Genomic DNA, 20244 nt, shown 5'->3' with positions numbered 1-20244 from the left:
ATTGCTTGTTCCATAGACATCTGAAACTCAATATATCTAAAACTGAACTCTGTCTATATTTTCCCCCAAACCCTCCCCCTTTCTCACTTTTCTGTTACTGACCAGGATACCACCATCTTCCTAGTCACCCAGACTGGTCTACCTTCATGACATTTCTTGTATACACGCTCTTCTCTGATATTCCTACCATTGATAAAGACCCTTATTACCTCATGACTGGACTGTTGCAAAAGACTTTTTGTTGGTCTTCGTGCCACAGGTCTCTTCCCATGCCAGTCCATCCTCCATTCATCTGTCAGATTGGTCTTACCATGTCACTCTCCGACTCCCATTGAGTAAACTCCAGTGGATCTTTATTACCACCAGGACCAAATATAAACTTATCTGTTTGACATTCATAGCCTTTCATAACCTGACAGTGGGCTTTGCTCTGTTCCTCCCATATGACGTGCCATTTCTGAATTTGGAAGTTTTATTGGCTGTCTTTCATGTCTAGAATTCTCTCCCTCCCCATCTCCACCTCCTGCTTTCCTTGGCTTCCTTCAAGTCCCAGCTAACATCCAGCCTTCTACAAGAAGTCTTTTCCAATCCCTCTAAATGGGAATCTTCTGTCTGAAATTATCTCCAATTTATTCTGTATATATTTTGTTTGTACATAGTTGTTTTGCTTTTTGTCTTTCCCATTATCAGACTATGAGCTTCTTGAGGGGAGAAACTGTTTTTTGCCATTCTTTGTATCCCCTACCACAGTGTGTGGCACATACTTGGTGGTGAATAAATGTTTCTTGACTGAACTTGTCCCATTCTGCACCTCTCTGTCAGGAAGTAGATCATATACTTTTATCCTTTGGTTGGTTATTTCATTGATCAGAGTTCTTAGGTTATTCAAAATTGGTTTTCTTTTCAGGATTATAATTCAACAAGTCATCTGGTTCTGCTCATTTTACTCTATATTGGTTGATACAAGTCTTCCCAGATTTCTCTGAATCATTTCTGAACTCCTTTCATGATTTCTTTTGGAGCAATCATATTCCATTACACTCCTGTATTCCATTTGTTGAGCCACTCCACAGTTGATGGGCAACTCCTTAATCTTCCTTGACTCCTCATTCTCACTCACCCCACACATCCAATCTGTTGTCAAATCTTATCAAAGCTTCACCATGTCTCTCGTCTGTGTCCTTTTATCTCTTCACATAGCTACCACCCTACTTCAGCCCTTTATCATCTCTCATTGGGGCTATTGAAATCATCTGCTTATGGCTCTCCTTGTCTCAGGTCTCTCCCTACTTTAATTCATTCCCACTCAACTATCAGAGTGATGCTCCTAATTATAGGTCTGACCATGTCACTCCCCCACTCAATAAATTCCAGTGGCTCTCAGGATGAAATAGAAGGTCCTCTAAATGGCATTTACAGCTCTTCATCATCTGGTTCCTTCTTACCTTCCCAGTCATACACTTTATTCCTCTCCACACTCCACAGGTTCACATTCCACCTTGGATAGTTGTGGGACCCTGGCCAAACCACTGTCCTTGTTTGTGCCTCAGTTTCTTCCTCTAAATGAGGGACTTGGACTCGATGATCTCCAAGGTCCCTTCCAGCTTGAAATCTGTGATGCTGGGATTCCTCCATCATTGAATCTAGGGCTTTCTTTAGCTCTGTAGTGTCACGCACACGCACACGCACATTTCTCAACCTTGGAATCTCTTAAAGTAGTATTTAAACAAACTTTTCAAAACCTTTTTCTATTTTAAAATCTTTTTTTTTCCCCCTTAATCTCAGAATTTCAAATTAGTGAGGAAACAGATAGAAGTTGAAATGAGTAGTCCAAATGAAATGGGCGGCAAATGTTGTGATAGCTTAGCAAAGTCCCTAGAGAGGACACCAAAGTGGGTAACCTTGAGTCAGCCACTTAAAAAGCTGGGTAGGGAACAGCTAGGTGGCACAGTGGATAAAGCACTGGCCTTGGATTCAGGAGGACCTGAGTTCAAATCCAGCCTCAGACACTTGACACTTAACTAGCTATGTGACCCTGGGCAAGTCACTTAACCCTCATTGCCCTGAAAAAAGAAAGAAAGAAAGCTGGGTAATAGCCTTAGGACAGGCACCTCTGAGCTTTAGTTTCTCCATATACTTAATACTTGTGCTTAACTCACTGTGTGGTTGTAAGGACCCACTGACATTCATATACAAAAAGCACTTTGTAACCATGAAGCATGAACTGGGCAAAAGGATCTGTTCAAAGATGGCGGAGGAAAGATAGTGAGCTCTTGAACTCATGACACGATCACTCCAAATAACACCATAGGAAAATGCCTGGAGCAGCAAAACTCACAGAAGAATGTGCTGAAATCATGTTCTAAACAAGAACAGCTTGGAAGGTCAGAAGGAGGGAGCTGCTATGCTGATACAGGAGTCGAGCCCAACCCCACAGTCACCCTGACACAGATCCAGTCCCAGGAAGGCCTCACCAGAGGAGACCCTCCCAGAGCCTCTGAATCAGCTAAAGCGCCAGTGTCATCTGGAACTAAGCTCACAGTCTGGTGAGAGGGCTGATCCCTGGGCAGGGGGGAGACTACAGGGGTCTATGCTGGTGCTGAGGCATAACTTGAATTTTACACCCCTGCTGAGAACCAGGAGGTAGGCTCAAATAGCAGTGGCCCAGGTCAGGGAGGGGCACAGGCTCCTCAGAGCTAACAACCACAAAACACAAAGCTGGTTGATTAGCAAGTTAGTTTGGGGTCATCTAAGGACCAGGGAAGAGGCCAGGCAAGTAAAGAACCTTATCTTCCTTAAATCATACCACCTGGGACTTCTGAAGCTTGGGATGCTGCAGCCTGGAAACACAGTGCCCCACTTTAAGGAGCTAAAAGTCAAGTAAAAGAAAGGCAAAATGAGTAGACAGAGAAAGGTGAGGACCATAGAAAGTTTCTTCAGTAACAAGGAAGACCAAGGGGCACCCTCAGAGGAAGATGTCAACATCAGGGCCCCTATATCTAAAGCTTCCAAGAAAAATACGAATTGGTCTCAGGCCATAGAGGTGCTCAAAAGGGACTTTGAAGATAAAGTTAGAGAGGTAGAGGAAAAAATGGAAAGAGAAATGAGGGTGATGCAGGAAAGACATGAGAAAAAAGTCAAAAGCTTGAAAAGTCAAATTGGCCAAATGGAAAAGGAGGTACAAAAGCTCTCTGATGAAAATAATTGCCCAAGAATGAGGATTGAACAAATGGAAACCAGTGACTTTATGAGAAACCAAGACACAATAAAGCAAATCCAAATGAATAAAAAAATAGAGGGCAATGTGAAATATCTTCTGGGAAAAACTACTGACCTAGAAAATAGGTCCAGGAGAGATAATTTGAAAATTATTGGTCTACCTGAAAACCATGATCAAGCAAAGAGCTTAGATATCATCTTCCAAGATATTCTCAGGGTAAATTGCCCTAAAATTCTAGAAGCAGAAGCTAAAATAGAAATTGAAAGACTCTACCGATCACCTCCAGAAAGAGATCCCCAAAGGAAAACTCCTAGGAATATTATAGCCAAATTCCAGAGCTCTCAGGTCAAGGAGAAAATATTGCAAGCTGCCAAAAAGAAAGAATTCAAGTACTGTGGAGCTCCAGTCAGGATAGCACAAGATCTATCAGCTTCTACATTAAAGGACCGGAGGGCATAGAATATGATATTCCAGAGGGCAAAGGAAATGGGATTACAACCAAGAATCACCTACCCAGCAAAACTCAGCAGAATCTTTCAGCAGAAAAAATGGGACTTTAATGAAAAAGAAGACTTTCAGATATCTGTGATGAAAAGACCTGAACTGAATGGCAAATTTGACTTTCAAATACAAGACCCTATAGAACCATAAAAGATTGGAGCTGGGGGACATACCTGGGCTCGTACAGTGGGCAACTGTCTTGTGTCTGAGGCCAGGTTTGGGCTGGGATGCCCCTGCGTCCAGGGGTGATGCTCTGTCCACTGTGTCACCTAGCTAGGTGATGACATCTTTAGGGTTAAATTGAGGGGTGAAGGGAATGCACTGGGGGAGGAGGAAGAGCAGAGGTAAAATCTACATGAAAGAAACAGGAAAAGGCTTATGGAGTGGGGGAAGAGGTAAGAGAAGATCAGGGCAGTAAATGAATTTTACACTCATCAGAAAAAGCTCAAAGACCTTAAACTCATCAGAGCTGCTTCAAGGAGGGGCTAACACACACACCCAACTGGGTGGAGTAATCTATTTAATCTGGGCAGTAAATGAGCCTAACACTCATCAGAATTGGCTCAAAGACCTCCATCTCATTAGAATTGGCTCAAGGAGGGAATAATGTATACACTCAATTGGGTGGAGTAATCTCTCTAAACCCTGCAGAAAAATAGGAGGGGAAGGTGATAAAGAGAGAGGGGCAAGGGGCAGCTAGGTGGCACAGTGGATAGAGCAGTGGCCCCGGAGTCAGGAGGACCTGAGTTCAAATCCAGCCTCAGACACTTAACACTTACTAGCTGTGTGACCCTGGGCAAGTCACTTAACCCCAATTGCCTCACTAAAAAACAAATTAAAAAAAAAAGAGGGGGGGGGCAAAAGAAGAAAGGGCAGAGTGGGGGAGGGGACAGACAGAAGCAAATCCTTTTTGAAGAGTGGTAGGATGAAAGAAGATGGATAATAGAATAAATATCATGGGGAAGGGAATAGGATGGAAGGGAAACAGTTAACAATAGTAATCCTGAAAAAGAGAAAAGGGGGAAAATTGTACAAAAATATTTATAGGTGGAGGCTAAGAATTGAGAATCAAGGGAATGTCCATCAATTGAGGAATGATGGAAGAAGCTGTGCTATATGATTGTGGTGGAATGGTCTTATGCTATAGGAAATGACAAACAGGATGATCCCTGAAAAACCTGAAAGACTAATGAACATCGATGTATAGTGAAGTGAGCAAAGCTGGGAGGACATTGTGCATAGTGACAGCAGTATTGTTCAATGAGCAATTGTGAATGACTTAACTACTCTCAGCAGTGCAATGATCCAAGACAATCCCAAGGAACTAATGAGGAAGCTTACTATGCACCCCCATAGAAAGAAGTGATAAAAAGAACACTTGTGGATTGTACATATATAACCTGGTTGCGATCTTGGGGAGCAGGGAGAAAAATTTGGAACTCTAAATCTTATGAAAATGAATGTTGAAAACTGCCCTTACATGTAACTGGAAAAAAATAAAATAAATGTTTGTTGCAAAACAAAACAAAAAACAAGTGTCTGTTCAAGATCCTGGGATTATGAACAGTTTCAGCCACTCTTCAACTTTCACAGGCTAGCATTCCTAGAAAACAGTAAGAAAGTAAAAAAAAAAACCAAAAAAATGAAAAAAACCCTCTAATGTTGATACATTGAACCTATGGAAAATAGTTCCTGCCACCACCAAGAGCTGTAATCTTTTGCTAGAAATTGCTGAAAATACTTTTTTGCATACAATCCTTTATAACAAAACATTAATTCTGATAATATGCACTTTTCCTGACCCAGTAATCATGAAATAACCCATAAAATTCAGTACAGAAGATACAGTTACTAACGTGAAAAACATTTTTTCTTGCTAGTAATTCCCTACAATTCTGTGGTCTTTTGTGCTAACATCTCAATTTAAAAAATTGATTTCAGACAATATTCAATTTTTGTAACACATGAAATTTATAGTACCTTAAATACTTCCCTTCTTTTTGCAGATAAAACAAATCATTGATTCATTAACAGCAAACTCATGGCCAACACTGGCTACAGATAATCTGCAATGAAGTTTAGCTAACATTTTTATTTTCTCACTAAGCTGCATCACTGAGCTTTGACTTAGAGTCCAAAGGATTTGCTCTATGCTTTGGGGGAATAACACAACACAAACTTGAGTTTTAAAGGCAAGCAATGAAAATGTGCAACAAATACACAGGGAGCTCTTTACAATGGTAGGGTGAATAAGACCAGTGAAGTGCCTAGTAGGATGCCAACTGCTCCACAAATGTACATGTATCACACTTCTCATTTTTTCTCTATTGTACATAATACAGTTGCCAACACAATAGTGAATATGAAGCTACTAATAAAATCACGTGAATGCTTGAAGTCAAGAAAGTTAAGCACATGAATGTTAAGAATTGATTGTAAATTAAATTGACCTTGCACTCAAGAATATTAACATTTCATAGGGAAAGGCAATATGTACAAAGATATGTGGATGTAAAATTTGCTGAGCATGGTGGTACATTCCTGTGATCCCTACTACTAATACTAAGTAGGAGGCTGAGGCTGGTGGATCACTTGAGCTCAGGAGTCCTGAGAGCTAAAATTCCTTTGAGTGCTGTACTAGTTCAGCACCAATGTATCAAGTCTGAGGAAGCAAGGTACCACTAAACTGCCGCAGGAAGGGCAAGCTAAACTGGCCCAGATTAGAAATGGATCAGATCAAAGCTTCAGTTCTGATCAGGAGTAGGATTTGGCCTGTTAGGGTCTACATGCACACACACATCTGTATATGATGAGAGGGAGGTGTACATACAAACACACACATTCACTAAGTACCAGGTAACTGAATATTAGTACCTGGGAGGTTTCTGGAAAGGCCCTCACAATAGGACATAATGTTTGAGCTGAACTTTGAAAGAAGATTGGGTTTTTCAAAGCTCATAAATGTACATTGTTGTTACTAGAATTATCTACGGGTTTTAAATATTTATACTAGTCCTTATTAACTAAGCGTCTTGACACTTGTCTAATATTGCATAATTATTGAAATTAATATCATTTCACTCATTCGTCTATTTAATTATGTACTCTGCTACTATGCTTAAGAAACTTAGAGAATGATTGCCTACAGGGATGAGTAAAACAAAGTCCATGCCTTCACAGAGCTTCGAGGATGTGAAGAGCGGTTTGTAAAAAGTTAAGATATTTTGGGGGCAGCTAGGTGGCTCAGTGGATAAAGCACTGGCCCTAGATTCAGAAGGACCTGAGTTCAAATCTGGCCTCGGACACTTGACACTTATTAGCTGTGTGACCCTGGGCAAGTCACTTAATCCTCATTGCCCCACAAAAAAAAAAGTTCAGATATTTCAATGAATAACTATACTATAAGGCAACATGATAAGTACGATGCAGAATTTATGGGACAACTATCAATACCTGGAAAAACTGAGAGGTGGAGGGATTATAGATCACGTAGAGATCAAATAACAGGGTTGGAGTCATAAGGCAGAGGGAATGGTGGAATAAGTAAAACAAAAGAATTTCAAAGTTCATGAACATGGAAGTAGTTGAGAATTGTAGTAAAATAAAGAGTTTGACCATATTTGAAGTGAAGTAGAGGGGTATGTCCTGGAAATGAGTAAACTAGGAAGTAAGGATCTAGGAGGATCTAGGAGGTGCAAATGTTTAAGAGAGAGTATGTTGCAGTGATGTGATTAGAATAGGTGTTATGGGGGGGCAGAGCCAAGATGGCAAAGGAAAGGCTGTGACTCTTGGAGTGTGCAACAGATCCATCCACATACCTCCAAAAAATGCCATAAGACAATTCCTGGAGCTGCAGAACCCACAAAAGAACAGAGTGAGATCATTTTCCAGTCAAAGACAGCATAGAAGTTCAACAGGAGGGGTCTGTTATACTAGGGTGAGAGAGGAGCTCAGCACATGGCAGAGATCCAGCCCCAGGCAGGCCACACCTCCAGAGCCTAAGAATCTTTACCATCGGTGGCTTCTCCTGAATCTCAGATCACGAACCAGTAAGGGGGTCCAGCGGTTGCCTGGGGGGAAATAGTGGGGGGTCTCTTTAGGAGCAGAGGCGGACCACATTGCCCAGGAAGCAGACTTGAGTAGCAGAAACCCAGTGGCTTGTGGACTGCAGAGAATCAGATTTCAATCAGATTTCTGCTTCCAGGTTAAATTTTCTACATTTAAATTTTAAATTTATCTTCCGGGAGAGATAATTTGAAGACCATGATCAAGGAAAAGAGCTTAGACAACATCTTCCAAGATATTCTTAGGGAAAATTGCCCTGAAATTCTAGAAGCAGAAGATAAAATAGAAATTGAAAGAATCCACCGATCACCTCCAGAAAGAGATCCCTAAAGGAAAACTCCTAGGAATATTATAGCCAAATTCCAGAGCTCTCAGGTCAAGGAGAAAATATTGCAAGCTGCCAAAAAGAAAGAATTCAAGTACTGTGGAGCCCCAGTCAGGATAGCACAAGATCTAGCAGCTTCTACATTAAAGAACCAGAGGGCATGAAATATGATATTTCAGAGAGCAAAGGAATTGGGATCACAACCAAGAATCACCTACCCAGCAAAACTCAGCATAATCTTTCAGAGGAAAAAATGGGACTTTAATGAAAAAGAAGACTTTCAGATATTTGTGATGAAAAGACCTGAACTGAATGGCAAATTTGACTTTCAAATACAAGACCCTACAGAACCATAAAAAGTTGGAGCTGGAGGATATACCTGGAGTCATGCAGTGGGTGACTGTCTTGTGTCTTGTGAGACTGGGTTTTGGCTGGGATCCCCCTGGGACCAGGGTAGAAGCTTTGTTCGCTGTGTCACCTTGCTGCCCCATGATGCCATCTTTAGGGTTAAATTATGGGGTGAGGGGAATGCATTGGGGGAGGGGGAAGGGCATAAAAATTTTTCAGTTGGAGAGTGAAATAATCAAAACTGCAGGATGGAAAATTTAACTGGCCTGCTTTATTTTCTCATTGGAATTTAAGGCAGTCTTGGAAGCAGGTTGGGATAATACTGACCTTCATTGTCAGTCATCATCAGTTCAACCATAATTTATAACAGTATGTCAGTTTATCCCATATCTCTATAGTAGTTCCACAGACTAGGGCAGTTCACAGTGGTCTGTAGTTTAGTAGATAATCTTGGAGAGTTGCTAAGGCCCTCAGGTTAAGTGACTGTCGGGGTCAGGATTTAAATCCAGGGCCTAACTTCCCAATCTAGAATACTAAGCACTGTATCAAATTGCTTCTTTGTTGTGGGGTTTTTTTTTTTTTTTTTTTTGGTTTGGGGTCTTTTTGGCAGGGCAATGAGGGTTAAGTGACTTGCCCAGGGTCACACAGCTAGTAAGTATCAAGTGTCTGAGACTGGATTTGAACTCAGGTCCTCCAGAATCTGGGGCCGGTGCTTTATCCACTGTGCTACCTAGCTGCCCCCTCAAATTGCTTATTAACTTGTGATGAGCCTTGCTTAAGAAAGAAGGAAAAAAGGGGGCAGCTAGATGGCGCAGTGGTTAAAGCACTGGCCTTGGATTCAGGAGTACCTGAGTTCAAATCCGGCCTCAGACACTTGACACTTACTAGCTGTGTGACCCTGGGCAAGTCACTTAACCCCCATTGCCTAAAAAAAAAAAAAAAGAAAGAAAGAAGGAAAAAGGGTCAGCAAGTCATATTTATTTAGTCCTAATCTTTACCTCCTACCTGACAGTGAGAGATAATAGCATAACTCCAGTGCAGCTGGTTCTCTACTAAACAAGAAGGATTTTGTATTTGCTTGTTAGTTGTCCTCAAAACTCCCCCAAGTAAATTGTAAGCTCTCTGAGAAGAGGAACCAAGAGTGTCCTTTCTTTTCCAGCTGTCTTTTACTTCTTTGGTATCTTTCCCTTAACCCTCAGGGGAATTTAGAAAAATAATTTTCTGCTTTGGGACATTATAAGTACCCAGTAAATAGCTGTTAAATATTTTATAATAAAATAAAATTCCTCATCAAATGTATATTGCTTGGGACCTACTAAAGGAGATAGTTAAAATGAAGGCAAAACATTTAACCATACTGTTTTTTAAATATGTTGAAATTCATAGTTTGGAGGGGAGAGATGCTTTATGCTGGTTCGTTTGTCAACCTGGAAATGAAGAAATAGGCTGTTTACCACAACCCAGTTATGTGATGTATCCGGTGAGATGAGACTCTGATTATTGTGCTTTATAGAGGTTCCTATTTAAGTACATTTTTAAAGGTCAGCTCTCCCAAATGAATAAATTAGAATGTGTCTTGGCATGACTGGATAGACTTAGAAGTATGATGTTGGAATAGAGTTAATGCTTCATTACTAGAGTCATGGATCAGTTGATATGGGGACTTCCTCCACCAGTTTAGATCACAACCCATTCTTACCTCCTCTTACGGGTTCTTGTCAATGTCCTTCCATAAGTCGTCCATCTAGAATCTAGCAAAAACAAACAAACCAACCCTGGAGGAGGTCTTCTGCCTACAACTGGTCTGTCTTTTGGGAATGCCAATGGAATATTCAGGCTTTCTATGTATTATGCTTCAGTAATAATAGCATTTATATAGCACTTGAAGGTTTGCAAAGCCCTGTACATATGTAACCTCATTGGATCCTCACAAGAACCTTAGGAGGAAGGGGCTATTATTGTATCCATTTTATAGGTGAGAAAACTGAGGTTGACAGAAATTTAAGTGTTTACACAGCTCTTGCAAGCAACAGGCTGGATTTGAACTCGGATCCTCATGGCTCTAAATGAAGTGCTGTTACCCGCTGCATCATGGCATATAGATGCCTCGAAACCGGCCTACTTCCTTTTCAGTTATAGATGACCTGATGATATTTTATGCCACATGTAACACATGTCATCGTTGGCAATGTGCCTATACTCAGCAGATAAATCGTTTTAAATTTTTATTTCTTTGAAATTTTGAGTGTGGCACGGTAGAAAAAGCACTGAATTTGGAGTCAGAGAACCTCAGTCTATACCAAGTCCTTGCCCTCAGGAAGTCTAATGAGGGAAGACAGCATATGCAAAAAGGCAGTTGAGAAGGGGCGAGGAGTGTGGTGGAGAAGCCCAGAGGAGTGCAGCTTGGGGGGCCCTCCTTCAGTAGAGGTTCTGGGCCTGGGAAGGTGTGAGTCCTAAGGCTGAAGTGGGCTTGCAAGATGAAGAGATTACAGGGGAATCATCTATAAAATGGTGATAAAAATAGCACCTGCCTCCCAAGCTTGTTGTGAAGATCAAATGGAATGATAATTGTAAAGTGCCCAGCACAAAGCCTGGAAACTAGTGAGCACGAGATAAGTGTTTGCAGTTGTTGCTGCTAAAGTGAGGGTCCCTTATAGCCCTGTGATCCCACATAACGTGGTGTATCCTCCTAGCTCTTCTTGCACACTGATACTTGAAGAATCTTCTTAAAGCCAGAAATCATTTCTCTTTCCTTCTGTCATTTTCTACTTCTCCTCAGGCGCTTTCATTCAGCCTTGCGTTAAAGCTCTTTGTGATTGTGTCAACTCCTATGCCAAATTGCAAACTCCCTAAGGTCAAGGCCTATGTTTTAGCATTTTTGTATTTTCCCCCTTACTCTCCCTACACACAAAGCCTGACATGGTGCCTTATTCAGAGTAACAGCACATTTTTGTTGATTAAATGGCCTTGCTTTATTACTTACCTGTAGAGTTGTGTCAGGAATTAAATTCTATTGAAGTAAGTACTTGGAAGGGGAGAAGAGACACAGGGATAAAGAACCTCTTCATTTGCACAGCTCAATATAGGTGATTTTCTGCAAAATAGCTTTTAGTGTTGGTAAACACTGTGCCTAGCTTTGGAGTTGGAATATAGATCATCTTGTAAACCTAAGTATAAGAAATAGAAGGAATTCAATTTCAGCAAGCTTAGTTTGGCCCTCTGGGTAGGTCTCTGTAGCCAACGTTGTATTAACAGGAAATCTCTGTTAAATGAGGATTTTAAGCTGTGCCAACACAGTGATAATTGAGGTTCCTAATGGTGACCCTGAGGCACTGCAGCATCTTAAAGTGCCTTCTGAGTCATCAGATTTAGATATATTTAGTGTTGTTTTAGTGCATTTTGTCATGTGAGTTCTTTGTAAAATTTATCATCTATATTACATATTGTAACTGTATTAACCAGCATATTTTATTATGGATTGTGTCTTTCCCACAGATGGCATATAATAGTGGTAGATCTCAGTGTGACTGTTAAAACAGTACCCATGGGGGGGCAGCTAGGTGGCGCAGTGGATAGAGCACTGGCCCTGGAGTCAGGAGTACCTGAGTTCAAATCCTGCCTCAGACACTTAACACTTACTAGCTATGTGACCCTGGGCAAGTCACTTAACCCCAGTTGCCTCAGGGGTCTGGTGGAAAGACCATAAAGCTTTGAGACCTAAGGTTTAAATCCCAGGTCTTAAATGTGTTAGTTTTGGACTGTGAGCAAATCATATAACCTCTCCAAGCTTCAATTTTGTCATCTATAGAATGCAGATAATATTTGCCATACCAGGCTCATAAAGTTATTGTGGATTAAGTGCTTTTTATTTTGAGGAAAACATTTTTATTTTCTTAGTATATCTTGATACTTTCATGGATCAGTAGTGTCATTGCGGGTACAACTTCCAGCATGGGGACTCACAAGCCTTCCATGTCTTCTCATCCTGTCTTGATTCTCATCTTTATTCTTAGATTTATCATTCATCGATATCCCCCACCAAGCGTGCCAGAGGCCTTCATCCCAGGCTTTTAATATCTCTAGGTTACCAGTGTTGCCCTTGGGTCATGTATATGTTGTGTTTCATTCTGTGTACTTCTTTTCCAGTTTTATGTGCCTTAGTTACTCTCTCCCCCTTCTTGAATGTATGTCACTGTTGGCAGTATATACCTACTTTCACCAACCATGCATCTTTCCACTTGCCCTTCATGTTACCTGTAATTCTGCTTCTTCTGAGATCATGTTGTTTAATGACTTGTAAGCATAGAGCCTATGCTCTATTCTAGGAGAATTACCCTGCTAATAAAAATAACAGCTCACATTTTTACAGTGGGCTTTTACAGTGCTTTATAGTTCACTAGCACTATTTAGAAAACAGTTTTCTGTTCCCTGAGTCAGTCAACAGGCTTCATTAATGTATTTATGATAATAATAGCTACCATTTACATAGTGCTTTACAAATAACATTTTATTGTCACAACAATCCTCTGAGGTGGTGTTATTATTATCCCTATTTTATAGATGAGGAAACTTGAGACTGAGAAGTTGAGTTTTTTGCCCAGGTCACAGCTACTAAACGTCTGAAGCTGAATTTGAACTCAGGTCTTCCTGACTCTAGATGCAGTACTCTCTCCAGTGCACTGCCTAGTTCTCTGTGCTTACTATGTACCTGGCACTGTGCTAAGGACTGGAGATAGAATTAAAAGCAAAAAATAGTCCTTCCCCTCAGGGAGCTCATAGTCTGATTGGGGAGATAATATGCAAACAACTATGTATGAAAAAGAGTTGTATACATAATGTTGGAGATAATCTCAGAGAAAAAACACCAAGATTATGGAGGACCAGAAAATGTTTTTTGTGAAAGGTGAGACTTAGCTGAGAGCTAAAGGAGGCAGAGATGGGAAGGGAGAGTTCTTGTGCAAGGAGCAACAAGAAGGCCAGTATTGCTGGATGGTAGAGTATGTGGAGGGTAAGGTGGAAGGCTATGGGAATGATAAGAAGGAACCAGGTTATGCGGGTGTAAAAGCCAAATAAAGGATTTTATGTTTCAACCTAAAGGTTATAGGAAGCCACTGGAGTTTATTGACTACTAGGAAGAGCTGCATGCTCACACTTGCACTTTGAGGATACTTTAGAAACCATGTAAAGGAGATAGTAATGGAAGGCATATGAATGAAGTGGAAGGAAAAAAAGGAGGGGAAAAGGATCTCTTGGCGAATGGCTTCAATTTTTTCAGTGAAATATGGGGCAAGGCTCTAACTCAAAGTGTGGGAGTAATCAGAAGGTTTGGAAAGGTGCTGGTAAGTGGGATAGTGAAGTTAGGGAGATGTAAGAAGATTGCCTTGCCACAGTGAGGACCCAATTGAGATTATATAAATTGTGATGGACTTACCATGGTTTCTTAATTTACCCTAGCTTCATTCAGCACGTGATTCCGGAGCAAAAGGCAGCAGATAGGAGGAATTATCCAAGGCTATGGGGAAGGGAGAGGAATGTAGGCAGTGCATGGGGTCAATACCTGGGAAAACTGAGAGGTGGAGGGATTATAGGTCACGTAGAGATCAAATAACAGGGTTGGAGTCATAAGGCAGAGGGAATGGTGGAATAAGTAAAACAAAAGAATTTCAAAGTTCATGGAAGTAGTTGAGAATTGTAGTAAAATAAAGAGTTTGACCATATTTGAAGCGAGGTAGAGGGATATGTCCTCGAAAATGAGTAAACTAGGAAGTGAGGATCTATGAGGAAGTAGGAGGTGCGAATGTTTAAGAGAGAGTATGTTGCAGTTGTCTGGTATCAGGACAAAAATTGGGAAGGAGGGAGAAGGAGAGAGACAGCGAAATAGAGAGGCCCCAGGCACTAAATTCTTTGAGGAAGGAAGGAATGTCATGGGAGGGTTGGGGGTTGTTAGATACTGCCTGTCAGAATTTGGATAGGGTGATAAATATGGATTGAATGAATCTTAAAGAAAAAGCAGTTGCCGAGTGCTGGTAAAAGAGGGGGAACCTGGAAATGGCAGTGGGGAGTATTCCAACTACGGCGTATTCGAGCACAGTGGGTTGGGTGGGGTGGGAGGCAGCTGGTTTTGGCAAGGGTGGCCAGGGAAGCACTGTCATGAGGAACGAGTCAGGTCTCGATGAGTGCCAAAAGAAGAAATGGGAAAGGAAAGCTTGTAAAATGAGAGCAAATTTGTGTGAAAAGAACATTTTCTGTCATTTCTTAGGTGAGGAGACACCTCCATTTAACATGGAGAAGCATCCTAGACCCATGACTTGAGGCCTAGTTTGGTTCCTCCATTTGTCTCATTATGAATGAAGGTTCAGATTTAAGTCTGCATGGTGAATGTGATGTGTCATTAGTTGAGGACGCCATCCTCTTTTAGCAACTGAGACTGTCCCTTGAGAGATTTGTTGTCTTTGGTCTTATGCCCAATGCTTTGTTTTTAAAATAGTTTGGAGTGAACTCAGATTGTTAATTTTAGCAATTTGGGGGTTTGAATAAGTCAAAACTTGCTGTGCTATGTATACATCCTGCTCTTGTTAAGTTGTAACTTTTGAAATCTTTTTAGATCCACAACATTGTACACCCAGCCACGGAGGCATGCCGAAGTCCGGCTTTTGGCAGAATGAGTTTAAAAGATGCTGGCAGTGCCGTTTGCCAAGAGAAGGCAGCCTACCACCTTCACATTTACCCTCAGCTGAGTACAGAAAGTGCGGCTTTCTGCAGAGTAACAGCCACTAAAGATACTACCACATCAGATGTCATCAAGGATGTGATAACAAACTTGAACTTAGATGTCACCAAGTGTTATGTTCTTGTGGAAGTAAAAGAAACAGGAGGTGAAGAATGGGTACTAGACGCAAACGATTCACCTGTGCACCGAGTATTACTCTGGCCTCGGAGGGCCCAAGATGAGCATCCTCAAAAGGATGGGTATTATTTTCTTTTGCAAGAGAGAAACACAGACGGGACCATAAAATATGTTCACATGCAGCTGATCTCTAAAGCAAAGGAAGCTCGAAGTTTGGTTGAAAGGGGCTTTCTTCCTTGGCAACAGGAAGACTTTGATGATCTTTGTAATCTTCCTAATTTAACAGAGACAAATCTTTTGAAGAATTTGAAGCGTCGTTTTTTACAACAGAAAATATATACTTATGCAGGGAGCATCCTTGTTGCGATTAACCCCTTTAAATTCCTCCCCATTTACAACCCTAAATATGTCAAGATGTATGAGAATCAGCAGCTTGGAAAGCTGGAGCCCCATATCTTTGCTATTGCAGACGTGGCCTACTACACCATGCTCAAGAAACAGATCAACCAATGCATAGTTATTTCTGGTGAAAGTGGGTCTGGGAAAACACAAAGTACAAACTTCTTAATTCACTGTCTGACTGCATTGAGTCAGAAAGGGTACGCCAGTGGAGTAGAGAGGACAATTCTGGGTGCTGGCCCTGTATTAGAGGTACAGTGTTTTTTCTTTTTCCTTTTAAGCCTGTGATTTTTCTGTATGTCTTGTACTTTGGATTTCAAACTTTCATACCTTTTGGTCTTTCAGGGTTATGACACATTTGTAATTCTTGTTTAAAAAAATTTATTTTAAGCACTTTTTTTTTATTCATAGCACTGGATTAATCCTTAGAGAGGGTAGCTAGGTGGCCTGGAATCAGATAGATGAATTCAAATCTGACTTCAGACACTTATTAGCTGTATGACCCCGGGCAAGTCACTTCACCCTGTTTGCCTCAGTTTCTTATCTGTAAAATGAGCTGGAGAAGGAAATAGCAAACCATTCTAGTATCTTTGCCAAGAAAACCCCCAGTGGGGTCACAAAGAGTCAGATATGATAGATCAACAACAATCCTTAATGTTTTTCTTTTTTTATTTTTCTACACAACCAATGTAAGTGTTAATCTGTGCCATTTTCTAGTGAGGATTTCCTATATACTACATATTTGAGGTACACAATTTAAATGGACTCTTTATGACAAGTTAATAATCTTTCCCAGGTAAAACAACCATTCTTTATTTAAAAATTATTCCATCTTACAGGCACGCTATGCAAACAGAATGAGACAGAATGTTGAGTAAATGGAATTGAATAGAAGTGATATAGATAGCTCATGACTATTTTAGATACAGATTTTCACAGCCCACATAGCTTTGACTAGAAAAGTCTCGACTAGTTTTTTAGAAATTTAGCTACAACATTGCTTCTGTGGTGTTTAAGGTGCAACATTTTGTGACTTTTTTTAATATACCTATACTTACATGTCGAAATGAGTGTTGTGCCCATCAAAATAGTCATCTTGAAGACTATAGACTATAGACAATGATGTTGCCATTGCTCAAAATCTTTGTTGTTTCTTCTTTTGGAATCACTTTTAGAGCCTGCAATACAGTCTTTTCAATGCCCATGGTGGTAAAAAAACAAATTTCATCTTTGGGGACAGGTTTGATTTTTGGAAGCAGCTTTCCAAACAAAATTGGGTTATTTGTATTGTGCCACTTTTAGTTTCACATTAGGTGTAATGATGACATGGAGTTTCTTATTTGCTTTGTAAACATGCTTAGAAGGCAATTCCAAACATGTTTTTAGTTAGGGCATCATTGCTGAAATAAGTGGATAGCCTCCCAAGGTAACTGCTTGGAAGGACAGCACTCATCTGCAGGTATTAGTTCTGGCCAGCTTGTGGTTTTTTTAATTATTATTATTATTTTTAAGTTTCATTATTTTAAAACCCTGCTGTGGAATCCACCAAAGCCAGTGAGTATTTATTGCCTTTCAATAGCAGGCCTCAAAAATGTTAATTTTTAACTTGCCAACAAAATAGTCATAAGTTTTGGAGCATTTGTTGATTTGTTTAAAGGATTCTCTTGAAGACTGAAAAGATGTAAAACAAGAAAGGTTTGGGTTTGTTTTGTTTTTTAAACTTGTTTTCTGTTCCTTGAAAGGAGAAGTTGACTTATTTTGAGGTTTGCTTGATGCTGGATCTCACAGAGCTTGTTGCAGTTTAACTGTGCAATTTTCAGCAAAAAACAGGAAGGGGTCACTGTGGAAAGCTTGGTTCAATCAGCTGATCATGCCAGGTTTGAACAAGTTAACTGTTTGCTGTCCCTGGGTGCTAGGCAGGGATGCATAAGAATGAAATTATTGACTCCATCTTCTGCCATATAGGAAATATGAAACTAATACAATTTATATTTCAGCAATCTGTTCTTTAGACTATGTGGTACAAACAAAAACTGTTTGTTCAAAACATTGCTGTGATTAATATTTTAACTAGTTTTGTGATAACTGTTTAGACAGCACAATCAGTTCATAATTTTATTGGATACGTGTGTATTTTTGGAGATGTTAACCTTCAAAAACACAATTTAATAGATGGGTGTTTTTTTTACCATGAGATATTACTATCAACCCTAGTGACTAGATAGGAAACTCTCTATAGTCTCTATAACAGAGATTGTTAACGGTTTTTTTGTATTATAGACCCCTGTGGTAGGCAATAAGGTGAACCCCTGGACCCTTTCTCAGAGTAATATGTTTAAATGAATAAAATACATAGGCTTACAAAGGACACCAATTATATTGAAATACAATTGTCAAAATATTTTTTAAAAACCAGCTTTTGGGGGGCAACTAGGTAGCGCAGTGGATAAAGCACCGGCCCTGGAGTCAGGAGGACCTGAATTCAAATTTGCCCTCAGACACTTGACACTTACTAGCTGTGTGACCCTGGGCAAGTCACTTAACCCTCATTGCCCCGCAAAAAAAAAAAAAAAAGTAAAACAAACACCAAGTTTATGGTTCCCAGGTTAAGAAGCCCTGCTATAATATTTAGCTAGCTTCTCTCCTACTTCTACCTCCCTCTTTAAAGTTAAAAAATGTTAGCTATATTCGATTCATCAAACAGTTATCAAGCTTTTTTTATGCACAGTGCCCTATGCTAGGTGCTGAGGATAAAGAGATAAACATGACATGGTAGGGTACAGAATGTACAGAAATAAGTATAATTGAAGGTGAATTGTAATAGGGACAAGGAATAATTCCACTGAGAGTGCTCTAAGAATATCTGAATGGGAAAGTGTGCCATCAACATTGCATATAACTTCAGACTTTTCTCAATGTATTGATTTTTTTTTCTCTTCCTCTTTTTCTTTAAAAAATATTATTATTGGGGGCAGCTAGGTGGCACAGTGGATGTGACCCTGGGCAAGTCAGTTAACCCTTATTGCCCCACCAAAAGAAAATATTATTATTTATATAGGATGGCTCTCTGTGAGGGGGCAGGAAATGGATATTGGGAGAAATTTAGGCAGTATAAAAAATAAAAGATAATAAAATGTATTTTTAAAAAAATAACATGCACAGAAGGAAAATTTGAGGAGAGATCTTATTTCAGGTGGAGAAAAATCAGGACAGGTTAGGGCCCTTATAAAGGGGGTGGTGCCTGAGCTAAGCCTTTGAAGAAAGAGAAGTTCAACAAGTAGAGATGTGGAGGTAGAGAGAGAGTGTGTATGTCTCTGTGTGTGTATGTGTGTGTGCACACGGACCCAGGTGGGTGAGTGGGTGGAAAGGAGGTGGGAAAAATAAAATGAGATGAAGGAACATTCAGTGGTCTAGTTTGGCCAGAACACAAAGAGGGAAGTATAGTGAAGAAGACTGGAAAAGTAAGTCAGGACTAGATTGTGGCCTTAAGTGCCAGGATAAGGAATTTGAAGGAACTATTGAAGGCTTTTGTGAGTGAGTGACATGGCCATAATGATACATAATTTGGCATCTGTGCGTAGCATGGATTAGGGAGGAGAGAGACTGATGTTAGACCACTAGGAAGACTGCTAGAATAGGAGAGGTGGTGGGTACCTGAAATAAATTAGCAGCAAAAGGACTAAGAAATGGGGGGATAGAGGTGAAAGATGTTATGGAGGTAGAATTGACAGGATTTGCCAAGTGACTGGATGTCAAGATTGAATGAGGGGTGAAGAGTCAAAGATGATGAAATTTTAAGACCATGTGACTAGGGGGCAGCTAGGTGGTGCAGTGGATAAAGCACTGGCCCTGGATTCAGGAGGGCCTGAATTCAAATCCGGCCTCAGACACTAGACACTTACTAGCTCTGTGACCTTGGACAAGTCACTTAACCCTCATTGCCCCCCCCACACACACACACACACACACACGACAATATGACTAGAAGGATAGTAATGACATCAACAGAAACTAAGCAGTTTGGACACAGCCCAGATTTGGGGGAGAAGATCTATGAGCTATGCTAGGCCCCTGGGGATACAAATACAAAGCCATGATTGGCTGGGTGTTGCTGTGGAGCTTTCAAGGAGAAATATCCAAGTTAAAGAAGAGGTGATAAGGAAAATAGAGGTGCTAAAAGTTAATGGTATTGTCTGGACTCATTTTTCCCCCAGGAAAAGTCTCCCACAACCCATGACATCCTTGACTCCTCACTCTGTTTCCCTCTCTGTATCCAACTTGTTGCCAAACCTGTCAATTTCACTTCTACAACATCTCCCTTCTCTCTTCTAATCCTTCCACCACCCTGGTGCAGGCCTTCATCACCTCACCCTTGCACTTTTGCAACAGCCTCCTGTTGGTCGTCCTGCCTCAAATCTCTCCTTACCTCAGTGTCCTCCATTTAGCTGCCAAAGTGATTTTCCTAAAACACAGGTCCAACCTACTAACACCCCCACCACCACCCCTACTCAATAAACTCCAGTGGCTCCCTATTGCCTC

General features: G+C 40.6%; 1 protein-coding gene across 12 annotated transcripts in view; it reads left to right on the top strand.

The window, feature by feature from the left end:
* Positions 1-20244, top strand: part of MYO9B (myosin IXB) — a 133982-nt gene that overhangs the window by 13685 nt on the left and 100053 nt on the right. For all 12 annotated transcript variants that reach the window (XM_043982486.1, XM_043982454.1, XM_043982439.1 and 9 more), the window contains exon 2: positions 15064-15957. In XM_043982486.1, coding sequence (XP_043838421.1) covers positions 15121-15957 — 837 coding nt within the window. In that variant the 5' untranslated portion in view covers positions 15064-15120. The remainder of the gene's footprint in view (positions 1-15063; positions 15958-20244) is intronic.

The sequence above is a fragment of the Dromiciops gliroides genome, chromosome 1 (assembly GCF_019393635.1).
Source record: "Dromiciops gliroides isolate mDroGli1 chromosome 1, mDroGli1.pri, whole genome shotgun sequence".
NCBI lineage: Eukaryota > Metazoa > Chordata > Mammalia > Microbiotheria > Microbiotheriidae > Dromiciops > Dromiciops gliroides.
Note: the sequence above shows the minus strand (reverse complement) of the source record. Positions and strands in the feature narration are given on the sequence as shown.